At 50.2% G+C, this 16865-nt stretch overlaps 1 protein-coding gene across 1 annotated transcript; it reads right to left on the bottom strand.

The window, feature by feature from the left end:
* Nucleotides 1-1584: 1584 nt before the first annotated feature.
* Nucleotides 1585-13572, bottom strand: LOC139047863 (uncharacterized). Its single transcript, XM_070522013.1, has 2 exons — nt 12360-13572; nt 1585-1721 (listed from the first exon to the last, which is right to left on the bottom strand). Exons 1-2 carry the CDS (start codon nt 13570-13572, stop codon nt 1585-1587), a joined length of 1350 nt encoding a protein of 449 aa, XP_070378114.1.
* Between the last annotated feature and the right edge of the window lie 3293 nt (nt 13573-16865).

Genomic DNA, 16865 nt, shown 5'->3' with positions numbered 1-16865 from the left:
ATGATGCGTCATACAAAATTGAAAGTATCTCATGATGTGATCAAACGATAACATTGCCCTCTGTCTTGGAAGCGTTAACATGCTGTTTGCGCGAGAAAGTGATTCGTATAGGTAGCAAATTCATCAGTGCATCTATAGCCTCAGGTAATTCTGAGCATCTATGTTGACTCGCAATTCAGAAGCCACTGCACACAAAAAGGTGTATTCAAATAATGGTCCATGCTGAATAATTGGCCACCTAGTGAAAAGGCAAATGTGGCAGGCTAATGGGCTCGGCAAATAGACTACTAAATTCTGATGACACCTCCAGTGATATTATTGAAATAGGTGATAAAAAACAGCACAGGTAAAATTACAGTTATGACAAAATTTTAAAAGCACCTCTGCAAACTGCTGGAACCCTCAGCATCATGCCTGTCCTACACGCACATATGTTGCAGCGCAATCTATATCTCAGACACAGGCGCCTTCGCGCATCACTGTGTGATCTCATCACAATAAGGTTAAAAAACAGTCTGGCGCAAGCTACCTGACGTGATTCATTTTGCAAGCGCCAGCCAAGTGCTGACGGTGGTAGAGCGAAATTGAAGTTCGTCCATGTATGGAAGCCTCGGCCCATGTTTTATAAATTTTAATGGCAAAGCACACCTTTTACAGCACACATAAATCTTAAATTAGACTGCTTGCTGATGCTGTACAGTAAATTCCTGTAAAGAAACTAAATCACACAGTAAACATTTGGAATACTGAACTAATCAAATACTGGCATGAATACATTTGTGCATTAGGGAAGCAAGGTGTAATGTACACTGTTATCCCGCCATTGTGGTAGTAAGCCGTCGGCGAAAACACGCAATACAGCCGATGTCACGAAGCACTGATGCAAAACACACAGCAAACAGCATCAGCACAGCTAAATGACTCCATTTAACATCCAGTATAAATGTACGGAACGGCTTAGAATGATGCACAACTGGCATAGCGAACCAACGACCGAGACATTGCGGACGGCAGTGCCCTTTTTTTTTTCAAACTTCCTGCATCCCAGTGTTTCCAGCACGGAATGAGATGTCCGACAAATTTGGAGCAAGCCGGCGAAGTGATCGCAGCGCGGTGGCTCTGTGACACCGCTGTGCAACACCGGCGTTTCGCTGCTGTCAGCTGCGCGAGCATAGAACGGTAGGCGTCGCGTGCGCGCCCCGTAAGGAAAACAATACCACCCCCTTGATTGTTGAAGTTCTGGTGTGGAATTACATAACATTAAAGCCAACTTATTATGTTGCTTCCAACGAGTTCGATTTGTCTGTGGCGTCTTTTATTCGCTAACGCCCACAGCCGACGGTAACCGCACTTTTAACACGTCGTTTCTAATTTCATGCGGTTTTAGATAAAAAGATCTAGAAAAGTGCTTGAGTTAGACATTCTGAATGTGTTTGCCAAAATGGACTCTAGTGACACCAGTAGTGGGTTTTGCCGCGTACAGAATATATACTACCATATTCCAAGTGCTGAAGTTATGTTTAGAAGAAATTCTATTTTAAGTCTTATCATAGACCAAGACGTCTATAGCCGTTTCTAGCCGTTTCAAGAAGTTTTTAAGAGGTTCTGTGTTTCGTGGGTAGTGTGCTGGATCTGGATCTCGTCGGAGCGTGGCTGCGCCTCTACCTGCTGCGGGACCGGGACCGGCCACGTGATCGCGATCTGGATCTGGGTCTGGGCGGCTGGATGGGCGGGAAAGTCTTGCTGTGTCAGTTAGTTATTTGCGTTTTGGCGCTCCCATCGCCGTCTGCGAATCACATATGGTCTCTTGTACCTTCCTTTGCAGGCCTTATCGGCGGTCATGTGAGCACCGCCGCACTGGTTACACTTGGGCGAGCATTGGTCTCCTCGGTCGGGGTGGCGGCCTCCGCAACCCCTACAAATGTGGTTGGTGGGATTTGGGCGAACGTCCATGCGGTGGCCGAGGCGTCCGCGCTGATAACAGACGTCAAGTTTCTTGCGATACAACGTGCAAGGGACGAGTGTTGCGCCGTACCTGACGAGGTTGGGCACCTTGACTCCGTTGAACGCAATGACTACCATGGTCGTATAGTGCCTATGCGTGTGACCACCAGTGCCAGTGGGTGTCTCTGGTTTACGATGTTTTCGTCCAGCACTCGGGGTCCGTCCTCAATGGGGATGCCTCAAATCACTCCCTTTCGTGTATTGTCGGGCGCGGTTTCGTACGCGTTGACTTCGAGCGGTTTGTCTCGGAAGTGGATTTGCCGCATTTTGGAGTAGCGGTCCGCGCTCGTTCGTTTCGAAGTACCTACAACGACGATGTTCTGGTGCGAGTTCGGACAGACCATGCCTTGCGCGCTCTCTTCTCCCTTTATGCCGGCGGCCGCGAGGATAGCGGCGGTGACCGTCGGGGCGCCGACCTTAGGGCGGATTTACGCTCGAGCCGCCCATCGCCGCAAGCCGCACCGCACGCGTGCGGTCGCGCGAAAGATTGCACGTATCAAACACTTGTGCACAAATTTCGATTTACAATGTGTAAGGTGTACACTGTGCACACAGTGTCAATGTTAATTTGTGCATGAGTGCTGGATACGTGCAATTTTTCGCGCGACCGCAAGCGTGCGGTGCGGCTTGCGGCGATGGGCGGCTCAAGCGTAAATCGGCCCTTAAGGATGTCAAGGCCGCTCTGCGGTCGAAGCACGATTTCGATTTCCTCCTCCGGTGGTCTGGGCATGCGTCCCGCCTTGATAACCTTTCCTTTGACATGCTCGGGTTTCGTACCTTGCTGGCCGTTGCCGGGCGCGTTCGTTCTTGCATCGATGTCCTGCGTCGAGTTCGCACCGCGGTCTCGGGGTCTCGAACGCCGCGTTGCGGCGGTCTCACATCCGGCTTTTTCGGGAATTTCGTCGGTGAAAATGTCTTGCCCCATCGTTCATTCTTGAATCACGTTCATTCTCAATTCGCACGTTCATTCTTGAATCACGTTCATCGGCTTGTGCCGCTCCATTGGAGAGAGCCTGCGTAGGTGGCACCGCGTCCGTCAGCGGCGCGCAGCTGTTGCGCCGGCTATAGGCCTAGCGTTTGGAGTGCATGCCTAGACCTAGCGAGGCTATACGGTGCGGTCGGAGCACAGCAAGTTCAGTATCTCCGCAAGAATGGCGGCCCACCTCAAAGTCGGGTATCCGTCGTTACCTCTTAACTTCATGGATCCGTTGTTGAAAGATTGGAGGTGAAATGAGGGTAAAATCACTGCGAAATCATTTGTAGAAGACGGAGCCTATGTGAACACGACCGCTCACCTCACCGACCGCAGCGCCAATCTTTCTTGGATATGAGCCATAGGGCCAGACAATGAAATCTTCCTTACCTCAGTAAGGAAGCCTTCATTGCAGTGAGGCTACCTTATGTCACTCTGAAAGGTTCCTTACTGAGGCGCCCTCGGTGAAGGCTTCCTTGGTGCTTCCTTGGTACTTCCTCAGCATAAGAAGCCAAACAATGAAATCTTCCTTACCTCACTAAGGAAGCCTTCATTGGGGTGAGGCTACCTTATGTCACTCTGAAAGCTTCCTTACTGAGGGGCCCTCGGTGAAGGCTTCCTTGGTGCTTCCTCAGCATAAGGTAGCTCCAAAGCTACCTTCATGCGTCCTTACGCCGCTCCTGGCCCTGAACGAGCGCTTCACCTCACTGCTTAACCACGTGGCATTCGCTTGCGCATGCGCACTGTCGCCCACCTGCGGAGAAGAGCGAGCACGGTACGTCTTGCCAGGCATGTTCGTTTCAGTCACGCGTGCGGCATGCAAGCATTGCTAGGCGTTGCTAGGCGTTGCAAGACGCCGGCGTGCCAGCGTTGCTGGAGCACATCAAGTTTTGCACTGTAATGCGCAACTTTTTTTTAACTTTAGTAAACGAAACTAGAAGAAAGTGTCCACGCTTCTCTATATTAGCTATTCAATTTAAAGATTGTGCGACGATACAACATTTTTTAATAGAATAATGGTGTTCGCGGAAAGATTTGAAGAGATAATCTCGAACCCAGGCACGCGGCAACCGCTCCTTAGGTGAGGACGGGTGAAGGGAGCTTTCAGAGTACGCTTGCTTCCTCCTTCGGTCCTTCGCTGTAAGGAGGCCTCACGTAAGGTTAGGAAGCGCTCGAAGGAAAGGAACCAGGGGTGTGCGAATATTCGGAATTTCGAATACGAATCGAATATTTTCCATATTCGAAGCGTATTCGATTCGAGAAATGCATGTTCGGAAATTCACGAATATCCGAGGACGGCCGAATAACGGTGGAAACGGCGAATATTCGGATAGACTGCGAATAATTGAGCAATTAACCAATTGTATGCTTGCTCCGCATTCTCCTAAGAACATGTTTATTAACTGAGAACTTCGCATGATCCGCTCATTATCTGTATGCTCTGTTTCAGTCTATCTGCTTCAGGCATTTGAGACATGATCAGTTTCGGTTTCTTTTTCACCAAGCTTTATAATTCCAATTATTTTGGAATGCCCCATTGCCTTGAAGGTTGAACTCAGGGTTGCCTTTGCAACCCTGAGTTGCCATTATCTGTATGCTCTGTTTCAGTCTATCTGCTTCAGGCATTTGAGACATGATCAGTTTCGGTTTCTTTTTCACCAAGCTTTATAATTCCAATTATTTTTGGAATGCCCCATTGCCTTGAAGGTTGCAAAGGCAACTCAGGGTTTGCTAACATTGATTCAAGATGTATCAAGGCTCTTTGTGCGGAGTGGAAATTTGATGAAGTGGCCAGCCTAGGCATGTTTCTTGATCCGCGCTTTATGGCCGCAGTTCATCAGGCATCTGGTCAGATGATCTGGCTGAAAAACCTTGTGACAAGGGAGCTCCAGGAAGCCGTCGTGGAACACCATGGGGACACCGCCGTGCCAGCGTCGACTTCGTGTCCACTGGTGGCATCGAGTGTATGGAATGCTTTTGACGATCTAGTGATGAACAAAGAGAAGACACATTTGGCATCTGCCCCTGAGAGGGAAGTTACAGACTACGCGCAAAAGCCTCTTCTGGAAAGGGGCATGAATCCTTGTGAGTGGTGGCAGTCCATTGGCCGCTTCAGGTACCCGCTTTTAAGTGCACTCGCCCGGAAGTACTTGGCGATCCCTGCCACTTCAGTTCCTAGTGAAAGAGTCTTTTCTACCGGTAGAAATGTGACAGTGCATAGAGAGCGTTTACTTTCTGGCCATATTGAGCAGTTAATTTTCCTTCACGACAATCTGTAACAAGCGTTTTACCTGACTGAGGGCATTACCTGAGTCCGTTATCTATAATTGAGTACCTCTTTAATTTGAAGCAACCTTGTAAAATGCAATGTTATTTTTAAAAGGGTAATAAAGCTATTGTTACCTCTCTTGCAATTTTTTAATACTACACATGTATTCGATATTCGATTCGATATTCGAAGAGAGTTCTTCGTCTTATTCGTATTCGATTCGTAATCGAAAATTTCAATATTCGCACACCCCTAAAAGGAACGTTTTATTGTTTGGGCCAAGCTACCTTCATGCGTCCTTACGCCGCTCCTGGCCCTGAACGAGCACTTCGCCTCACTGCTTAACCACGTGACGTTTGCTTGCGCGTGCGCGCTGTCGCCCACCTTCGGAGAAGCGCGAGCACGGTACGTTTTGCCAGGCACGTTCGTTTCAGTCACGCGTGCGGCATGGAAGCGTTGCTAGGCGTTGCACGACGCCGGCGTGCCAGCGTTGCTGGAGCACATCAAGTTTCGCACTGTAATGCACTGCTTCTTTAGATTTAGTAAACAAAACTAAAAAATAGCGTCCACGCCTCTCTATATTAGCTCATCAACTTAGAGATTGTGCGACGATACAACCTTTTTTATTGAATAGGGGTGTTCTGGTGTTCGCCTAAAGCTTTTAAGAGATAATCTCGAACCCAGGCATGGCGGCAACCGCTCCTTACGTGAGGACGGGTGAAGGGAGCTTTCAGAGTATGCTTGCTTCCTCCATCGGTCCTTCGCTGTAAGGAGGCCTCACGTAAGGTTAGGAAGCGCTCGAAGGAAAGGAACGTTTCATTGTTTGGGCCATAGTTTTTGTGCCATTAGACCGGGCGAAGCATTATTTTGGATATGAGCCATTGCAATGAGCTACTTAAGGTTTTCGCCTTAAAATATTAAAAACAATTCAGAACCCCTTGGAACTATGGTGACGAACTGTGGGCGAAGCATTACGGTTACCGGCCCGCATATGGCTTGCTGCAGTATTATACCAGAGGGAACTCTAGCGATGTGATCTCTCAGCCCCTGTAGGAATGGTGGTCAGTAAATGGATTTGTCTGATCTTGGTGCTGGTGGCTTGAAACATTCTTGTCCCTTTGTCTACTACGCTTTATCCGCCCTTATTAGCCCAAATTTCAAAGCAATCTATACTTTCCTAGACACAGAAGGCACTAAGGCTCTGCGAACATGGAAAATTATTGCATATTATTGCATTTATAGCGCAGTATACGTTGGAAAAATGGTCGATTTCCAAAGTCACAAGGGCCTTTCATACCAAAAGGTCGAAGTGTAGGCACATCCACGTAGTAACAACCATTCCCATGCTAACTGAACACCCATGTTTGGAGTTGCCGTAGACACTAGCGCCACAGTTCCCGCTAGTAAGTTTTTGTAGAAAACTCCATGCTGCCCCATTCCGCCGTAGCTTCCACCGTTCAGGCCGTTGGAGATGACCAGGCGTGGATGAAAGGCGGCGTTCGATGGTCGATAACTCCGCTTCCCCGTACTGCATTGAAATACTTTCTTTCGGGCTGCGATATCTTCTTGATGTGGCATTTAATGGCAAATACATTTCACGACTGACTTGGAAAGTTGCAGAACCCCTTTAATAGGTAACACAGCGACACACATCACCATAGTTTGTACGGAGCAATGCAGGCGACAGAATGGTATACAAAGTAACAAACAGTGCCACTGCTTATTTGGATCAGGAAGGAACAGCGCCAACTAAGACGATCATCAGAAGGAGGACGACACAGGACTAAGCGTCACTTCTATAGCGCCACTGCTTATAGCAGACGAGAGAGGCAACAGCAGTGAAATACGAACTTTAGAAACACGCAAGGTCAAAGACACCTAGAAGCAAAATATTTGAACAATGAACAAATGTAGCGTATGTTTAGCTTAAAAGGGAGAATAGATAAAAACATTAAACCAATTTAGCCAGTAAGGTGTTCTTCAAGAGCCCTAGTTTCATAGATGATTTTTGGGGAAAGGATTGATTACTGATGATGAAATTGAAGGCCATATTTTCGTTCCCATGACTTCGCGCCAAAACGTCAGACCGGTACGTCAGGTACCAGGTCACTGATTGCATTATATCATGTCGTAATTGCGCTGTCTCTGCGCACAGAAATTTTCGAAACTTGGTGATGTTGAGTTATTGCATCTCTAAAATTGCAGCGTATACCGTTATCTACCGATGAACAATTAACTAGTCCTGAATAGACTCCGTTAATATGTGTGACTTCACTGCGAGCTGCTATGGAATGGACGGACGGACGGACGGACGGACGGACGGACGGACGGACGGACGGATGGATGGATGGATGGATGGATGGATGGATGGATGGATGGATGGATGGATGGATGGATGGATGGATGGATGGATGGATGGATGGATGGATGCTCTGACCATTCCCTTTCGAACGGAGCGGTAGGTTGCGCCAGCAAGCTCATTTTATTATATTGCCCAATGTCCTAACTATTTAAAAATAGGAAAAAAAAGAAAAGGTAGAAAAAAAAGAGCCCACGATGAATTTACATAGATGAACTTCCTGAACCCCTCTTGTGAACTTTGTTTTTGTACGCCTCCGTTGTTTTTTGTTTCCCTACTTTTCTTCCACCAGTCTTCCAATCGTCTCTTACTAATCTCGATTGCGGGCAAGTTTAATCTCCCCCGGCTCTCGCTGAACCCAAGTGCTTCAAGGAGGACTGATGTGCCTGAACCGACCACTGGGCTGATATCTTCGCATTCTAATAAAACATCCACCATCGTTTCCCTAGCTTTACCGCAGCAAGCACATGCTTCTACTTCCTTGTTGTATTTAGCTTTATAAGCGAGTGTTCAAAGGCATTCTGATCTCGCTTCGAAAAGTAATGACATTCCCTTTGAGTTATCATAAATTGTTCCTTCCCTGATTTCGTTTTTTTTCTCTTAAGTAGTAACTTACAGCCGGTTTCTTTTTCATTGTCGCCACCCATGAGATTATCTCAGCCTCTATGATTTTCTGCTTGATGTTTTTCGTTACCGTGTTGATCACCATAAAAGTCGTATGCTTGCTGGCAAGCTTCCTAGTTCTTTTCCTCCACTGCGTTCAAGGTGGCGTAGCCATCTGTCGGTAGTTTATTGCGCCTGCCCTGATTTAAAAAGCCTCCTCGCGTGATATGAGTGGTGTGTGTTCTATTGCAGCAGCGTGATTTACTAATCCGAGTTTAACTCAACCCAAGAAACATAGACAGTGTTGTTTTAAGTATACTCAGTGTTTGGGCAAATTCACCTGGCACTCACTGCGTCCATCTCGTTTCTCGATACTATGCCAGACGTATTTGTCACCCTTCTGCGCAGGCGCCAGATGATGCCGCCTCTTAAATATCCCGCGACCCGCCCGATTACGGGGGCCGTGATCCTCGCGAACGTTCTTCGTCTGCGTGAAAAAAAAAATAATAATAATGCGGCGCTGCGCCGTTGTCTGCAGTTTCTGCATGCGTTTTCTTACCGCCTCGTTTGCTTGGTTCGTCGCTTAGCGAGAGGCGCTTGTTTACGTTCGTTCTTGGCTTCTTTTTCGTCCAACCCGGCCACCCTTCCGGCACTCTCCCTTTCGGGCGCTCGGCAGCAATATCTCTCTCCGTTTGCGTGCCTATCCTTTTATATGTTTCGCGGTCAGCACTCTGGTCGCTTTTTCTTTATATAAATAAACACCACCCCGACTCGACCGGCCTTCATTCCAGGCCGTTCCTGGTTTATTAGGGTCGCTCACGTTCGCTGCATGCGCGATTAACTCAGCCCTCGGCACCGGTCGCCCACGTATCGTTACCGGCGATCGCTCGCGGCGTCGCCCCACTTGGGCTTTCAGTGACTGCCGCGCCACCGCAAGCATATTCCCGTAACCCCATCTCCGCTTCTCTCGCAGTTTCTCTGTCATTCCGGTCCGGCAGAAAACACTGCGCACGGCGGCCCGGGCTTGCTCGCCGCGCTGCTCCTCACTATATACAAAGCGAGGCAGTTATGACTGACCCAGCATTTAACTCGGTTTATCCGGAAGCACCGGTCTTTCCAAGCTGTACTGGTCTCGCATATTTATTTTTTGGTACTGAAAACCGAGCTCGTAGCTTTGCGCGTTTTCATCGTCTGACAATAATCGCCCGCGTCGGCAGCGATTTGGGCGCCTGGTGTTCGGAGATCAGAGTCCAGCCACTCAACCGCGCGTGCTTTTGAACAGACATTTACCGGACAGTATATGCTTGACGCACGATGACGGCAACGACGATGATACAAATAATAATTACAGCCTCAAAGCCAGCCGCACGTTCCCGTCAAGGGGCAGTGGCCAATAATTAGGTGGCGCGTGCAAAATGCAGCGCCAGCCGATGTTTGATGTTGACTGCTTTCCTCATGCTATCGACGCGGGCCATTTTCAACACAAATTAGAAATCAAGTCTGCACCTCTAAACAACAGACTTACGCAAAAGGGCAACATAAGAAACATGTTTTATCAAGAAGCATATCTAAATACAAAAAAAATAACTAAAAGACCTTGTTGCCCTTGTTGGGTTCGTTATCGTCATCATAATCGCATTCGTTTTCAAGACGACTCCATGGTCGCCGGACATTTCGAAGAGCGGTGTCGTGGGCACGTAGAACATCTGAATGCCCATTGAAATTGACCAGCAAGGGTGGAAGCCTTTGTTTCCAGCATTTCTGGATATCCAAGATGAATATACGATGACGAGAGCTTAGTTCCTATTGGGGCATACTTCAGAACAGACATATAACTTCTTGATCCAAAATACGCCCCACCAGAGAATATATCTTCCATGTCGCAGGGAGTGGACCTGAGCGTTGTATTAGCCATCCAAGTCCAGGACATCTAAGTTCTGGGCATCCAAGTCCAGAAGTGCTGGCAACAATGGCTGCTACCATTACTGGTCAGTCTGAATCGACATCGATTACCTTTTCACGCCCACGAGAATTGATTTCCAAATGCTTGGAGGCCACTTCAGTCGCCTTCAACACGAATACGATGATGATGAAGATAATGGGGACGTCCACGTCTGCGCTACAGTGCCTCTATTACAGGAAGTCCGGGATGACTAGAAATTAGTAGTGGGTGCCCAAGAGCGTCCTGACATGCGTCGCAGCGGTTACTAAAGGTTTGAAAAGACAAGAGCGTCAACAGAGGGCACAACTGCCATAGGCAGGAAGCTACTTTATTATTTATCTTTTAGTGGCCGACTATTCCTGCTCCCCTGAAGCCATCTGTTTCCGTTTGTTTCGTGTCGTGTCGAACGCAGAGACAGCGTTTAAACATGTCATCTCTCTTGGCCTTGTGCTGGTTGAGTCGGGCTTTAAGGCCTTGAGAAAAAAAAACCGGAGGAATGAATTCACATTTAATTCGTTCGTTTCGCTGCGAATTTTTAATTTTACATTTCTAATATATCGTCTAGACATTGTGGTCCCACAAGGGTTAAATTAAATTGAGTCGCCAGCATGAATAATATCAAAACATGGAAGCGGTAATTATATCAGTCTGTACTCTGAAAACGAACCACACACGTGCTAGGGACCAGGAAGAGGCGTGACGGGAAATGACGACTGTACTAACCGGTTTCTTCTTGCTCCTCTTCGCCTTGTTTTTCGTTGGGCGGAATTGCAGTTACCTGGCGGTAGTTTCCTTGACACTCCTCAAGAACTATCAGTTCTCCGGGGGGCGTAATCGAAAGCACGAGATGGGTGTGCACTTAGGTAGGTGGCATTTCCTCCATGTCATCGTGGTCTCGATCACACTGTCGTCTTTGGAGGTTAGAGTTTTTATATCGCCTTGTAAATGGCTTCTCGACGTTTGATATTCCACAAACAGTGCGCACAAGTGGTTTCCCTTTCTTTTCAAAGCGAAGTTCTTCCTCACACAATGCGCGGATGGCTATCTGGCCGAGCAAACGGGACCGATCACTGAGGCACTGTAATCAAAGCTAGTAACCTGATGGGCCCGATATTGATACCAGTGCAGGATGCGCCTCGTTGCTGGGGTTTAATAGGATTCTAAAGCTAGCCAATCTTGGAGGCAGTGCAATGTCACAGCATCAAAATGTCTAACCAATGGATTGATCCAGCAGGTACCTCCAGCAGCATGTCTCGCCCCATCTGCCGCGAAGCTATCGCTCGATGCGTCCACAACTGTTTAAATAAGATGAAACGGAACAAACGCGCCTCAGACTGCCGCAATTAACAGTAGGACAGCAAAACACCCACGCCGCGCAGTCCTCAAGGTGTGTATCCAGTGAGACTTCCAGCGTCACTGTGACACCGGCAAAGCATCGGTGTCACAGTGACAGAGGAGCTTCTGAGGCGAAAATTCACCGACGATGACGATACTCCGACCCGCCGTGGTTGCTCAGTGGCTATGGTGTTAGGCTGCTGAGCACGAGGTCGCGGGATCGTATCCCGGCCACGGCGGCCGCATTTCGATGGGGGCAAAATGCGAAAACACCCGTGTTCTTAGATTTAGGTGCACGTTAAAGAACCCCAGGTGGTCGAAATTTCCGGAGTCCTCCACTACGGCGTGCCTCATAATCATAAAGTGGTTTTGGCACGTAAAACCCCATAATTTTTAATTAATGACGATACTCCCTAATGCGAAATTTGAGCGCCACTTCATACGTGTTTTCATTTCGCTATATACTGGCTGGCGCAGACAATATGTCTCGTGCGACACGTTACAAACGCAGCGTCGTCTTCCAAAACAAGAGAAGGAGATTCTTGATGGGAAGGAAAGGTTGGGGTAAAGTGCAGCGCAGTAACTGTCTCTCAGCAGAGGTCACCTCAACCGCGCTGCACAAGGGGAAGGGGAATGAAAGTAGGGGGAGAGAAAGAGCACCAGAAACAGCACGCCGCGGAAATGTGAGGGAGCTAAAGGCGGTCGGCGAGGCCGACAGCCTCGGCGAATGTCAGGAGTGCACGTAGAAGTGTCCTGTGTCGTGAAGGGCAGCCCGAGGGGTGTAGGAGTTCTGTCACGGTGTCGCACGGCAGGCCGTGCCCACGGTAGACACGGGCAAGGGACGCGCGCGCGAGCGAAAAGTTGGGACACTCACACAGCAGGTGCTGGATTGTCTCGATCGCGCCGCAGTCGCCGCAAAGGGGAGAGGGGGCTCCACGCAGTCGACGCCGCCGCTCGGCGGGCCACACAGAACCGGTCCGAAGGGCGAGGAGGAAGGCGCGCTCGCGCCTAGTGAATCCGGTCTGCGGGAGACGACGCGGTGGGCGCCCCTGCGCAACTCGGTCGTCGGGATGGCGGAGCGCGAGCTCCCGTCTGAAGTGAAGTCGCGCTGTGTCCAGCGAGCTCACCCGGTCTGTCAGCGCGGTCGACGAGTCGTGTGCGCGCCTGGCCAGCCGGTCCGCCGTCTCGTTGCCCGCGACTCCGACGTGCGAGGGGATCCACTGCAGGCGTAGGTGGCATCGCCCCTGCAGTGCGTGCAGACGGACGGCAACGCGCTGTGCAAGGGGCGGCGCGCGCTCGTCGAGTAGCAGCTGCTGCAGCGCGGACATCGAGTCGCAGAGAATCGCCGCGCTGGTGATGTGCGGCGACTCCTCGAGGATGTCCGCAGCGAGGTGAAGTCCCGCTAGCTCCGCCGTGGTAGAGGAAGCCCGGTAGTAGAGCCGGCACTGCTTCGTGATGCCAAGTGCGGGAGCAACACAGGCGGCAGCCGCCGAGCCGTCGCTGAGGACGGAGCCATCGGCGTACAAGTGCGTCATTCCTCCCAGGTCGTCCTCGATCCTGGCAGCAGCCTCCTGCTGTACAGCGCAGAGAGGCGTGCGATGTTTGGAGCGAACGCCCGGGAGGTCGAGACACACGTGAAGTGGCGTGCGCTGGTGTGGCGGTGGCCAGATCGGCGGTACGGGCGGAGGGTCGACCACCAGGCTGTTAAACAGTTCGCACACTGTTCCCACTCGTGACTGGGGCAGGCAGCGGATGAGGGACAGGATGGGTCCTGCGTCCGGGGCACAGGAGAGGCGCTCGAGGTGACCGAGGGCACGCAGGTCAGCCGTCAAAGACACGGGCCACGCGCCAGTTTCCGCGAGCGTCTCCGCAACCCGCGATGAGAGAGGGAGGCCGTGGCACATGCGAAGCACTCGGCGGTGGTCGCTGTCGATGAGCTTCCACAGCCGGGCACTGACACGACACAGTGGTAGCGCGTACAACACTTTCGGCAGTGCCACCGCAGAGTAGAGCGCTGCGGTGGCACTGCCGAAAGTGTTGTACGCGCTACCACTGTGTCGTGTCAGTGCCCGGCTGTGGAAGCTCATCGACAGCGACCACCGCCGAGTGCTTCGCATGTGCCACGGCCTCCCTCTCTCATCGCGGGTTGCGGAGACGCTCGCGGAAACTGGCGCGTGGCCCGGAACACCGAAGCACAACGATATCGGCGAGCAGAGTGGGCGATGGTCAAAATTCCGATCAGCGGTTCAAGCGCGATGGCTTTTATACATGACTCGTCGAAGTTGCCAGTGCAATCGCTGGCACCCGCCTGGCTTCCAGAAAGTACTACACAATTTGCGTAGCACATACAATCAAATTACAAATACTATGGGGCCCTCTCGCAGTCTCGTGCGGCACTCTCATTTCCTCCTCACTTTTTCGCCATGCTCTCCTCCTCTTACCTCCTCGCGCCCTCTTCTTTCGTCTCCCGTTGCGCTCCGCGTTCGCTTTCACCTTTCGCTGCGCTCGTTTGCTCGGTTGCGAGGGGCAACGCCGATGCTTGCCGCAGGAACGGGCGCCTAACAGCTGCGCTCTAATAACGACACACGGTGAACTCGGCAACAAAGGCGAAGCGGACAACAAATATTTCAAGCCCGACGACTCAAAGGGCGTTAGGCAAAATTCGGTACGTCAGCAATTGCTTTTAGTAAATCTAGCTGCTGATGGGACCACTGCACACCCTGTTGTGTTCACAGCGAAATCATGGAAGCGTAGCGGAAGTCAACCGGTGCGCTACTGGTGACCGACCGGAATCTTCTACGACAAGAATTCCTATTTTAACGCGGAAACGTCTTACGGCGGGGTTTCTCGTCAATTTTGTGTGAGTAGCTGTAACGAAACAAATGGACGCTCTGCAATATAGGGAATGAGAGAAAAGCACTTAAAAATAAACGAGGGCGGTTAAGTGCCCTTTCTTAGCCGTGCACCTATTTGTTTGTCTCTTTGTTCCCGTGCACGTATGGAAATTATATCAGCCATGCCCCTTCTTTATAGTTTCCCCTTTTTTCGGAAGGTGACAATTGATGGTGATGACTTCAAAGGCAGTGACATAAATCTAGAGCAAGATTTAGGTAGCGTTGGTTAATGCATTATTCGAATCAACATGAAAAAAATTAATTAATACATAAAATTAGGACGAAGTGTAATAATAGTGCGCGATCGAGTAGTCAGATTGGTCAATTAAGGAATATGTGGAAATAAATACAATCAGCAAAAGTAAAATAAGTTCCGCTGAAGCGATCTCAGAATCGTTGGGGACGTTGAGGCGATTAGAATTGGAGAAATGTAGCGACACGCGAGATGCCACCGCCATAACGCGTCACGTGTGAGGCATATACTGCAACCGGGCTCCTTTCTCGCGCTTCGATGATTGTGATGGTTATTATGACGAGTTATTGGCATCCCACTTGAAACGGGGCGCTGTCTAATACTCAGCTAGTCTGCTTGGTATGATATACATGCTCAGGTAGGCTATACATGCTTAGGTATGATATACAAGCATAGGTATGATATGCGTGCTTTTATGCGAAGCATATTACGAGAGCTCAACCCACCTCCTCAGGCGCGGCGGTGTCGCCATGAAACCACGTGACACCGTGACGTCACGACAGAGGAGAAGTGGCTTTGGCTCAACTCTTGCAAGACGGGCTGGGTAGGAATCGAACCAGGGTCTCCGGAGTGTGGGACGGAGACGCTACCACTGAGGCACGAGTACGATGCTTCAAAGCGGTACAAAAGCGCCTCTAGTGAATGCGGTGTTGCCTTAGAAACGAGCTGTTTCTAAGGCGTGCGTCTCTTGCTCAGGCGCACATTTCGTTGCCGCGCCGAACGCTGCTTTGCTCGACGCTCACCGCGTCCAATGCGGGGCGCGTAGTCGCTGCCCTGTAGCCCATTGTCTTACACCCCTTGGCGGGTCGACGGGAATGCTGTCGCGTTCCACTCTTGAAGGCGAAGCAGTAATGCATGAGTTGTTTCTTCGTCTAGCCGAACCAAATATAGCCAAGCAACAGCAGTTCACCAGGCTAAACAGTGGTTCAACAACTAAATTAAAGGCTAGTATGCTTCGCATCCTGGGCTTAACCTTACCTAAGCCACAGCCATCTTTTTTGTTCCAACATTCTTATATACATCTTCTTAATATTCTTCATCTCCTTGAAAACTCTGTATACCTTGTAGCGCTACCTATGCCTGTAACGGATCCAGGCGTATCAATGCCTTCCATGCTTTTTCACACAGAAAGATGGGGACTTTATTAGGCTCTTTACGGAGGCGAAAAAGTTCGCGGGGAACAACACCCTAGTAATAGCAGGTGATTTCAACGCCAAGAGCCCGAGGTGGGGCTACAATAAAGACGACAAGAAGGGACGTGGCATTTGCGCTGCAGCAGAACAGGCAGAGTGCGAATTGCTAACCGACGAACACCACCCAACTAGACAGGGGAACAGCGTCAGTTCAGACACGTGCCCTGACTTAACCTTCGTAAGGGGCGCCAGACAAGCAGAATGGGAGAACCTGCTCGAGAACCTTGGAAGCGACCACCACATAATAAGGATCAGCACAACCGCAAACAATATCAAGCGGAAAATAGGCAAGGTCCGCCTAACGGACTGGGACGCCTTCAGAGCACACTGCAAGCAGATCAAGGGCGACATTGTATCTGCGGAGGAGTGGAGCCAGCAACTCAGACAGATCCAAGAACTCTATACTAAAGAGGTGGATAGAACCGAACAAACTCCGGAGGTGGACAAGCGGCTCCTCAAGCTATGGGAGGCGAGACGCGGCCTCACCAAGCATTGGAAAAGACAGAAGTTCAATAGGAAGCTAAAGATTAAAATAGCCGAAATAACTAAACAAGCGGAGGAGTATGCAACGCAGCTGGCTAGGCAAGGATGGCAGCAATTCAGCAACGCGCTGAACGGCACCCTCAGCACGGCCAGGACGTGGCAGATCCTCAAGTCCCTCATGGACCCGAGCAAGAACAAATCAGAAAGCGGCAAATCGATTCAGAGGCTGGTGCACCAGTACACGGGCACGGACGAACAGCTACTCGAGGAAGTCCGGGTCAAATGCTACGGCAGAGACCAGGTCGAAAGCTACCAAGAAGAGTACCAGGGCGAAGAGAATCCCACCATGGATCGGCCCATAACGAGAGAGGAAGTCGTCGAGGCGATCAGGTCGGCAACAAAAAACACAGCAGCGGGGGCGGACAGAATCAAGAACTCGCTCATAAGAAACCTCAGCGATGGCGCCATAGATCAGCTCACAGCCTACTTCAACAAGCTCTGGCACGAAGGAAAAGTGCCGGCCGAGTGGAAACACGCGGTAGTGGTAATGATCCCGA

Source organism: Dermacentor albipictus, chromosome 7 (genome assembly GCF_038994185.2).
Source record: "Dermacentor albipictus isolate Rhodes 1998 colony chromosome 7, USDA_Dalb.pri_finalv2, whole genome shotgun sequence".
NCBI classification, from domain to species: Eukaryota; Metazoa; Arthropoda; class Arachnida; order Ixodida; family Ixodidae; genus Dermacentor; species Dermacentor albipictus.
Note: the sequence above shows the minus strand (reverse complement) of the source record. Positions and strands in the feature narration are given on the sequence as shown.

Excerpts from the sequence above, each read along its gene's own strand:
- LOC139047863 (XM_070522013.1), bottom strand. The coding sequence starts at position 13,572 with ATGAGCTTCCACAGCCGGGCACTGACACGACACAGTGGTAGCGCGTAC. Across the intron at positions 1,722-12,359 it reads GACAATCCAGCACCTGCTGT|CCGCCCAGACCCAGATCCAG; the intron begins GTGAGTGTCCCA and ends CCGCCCATCCAG.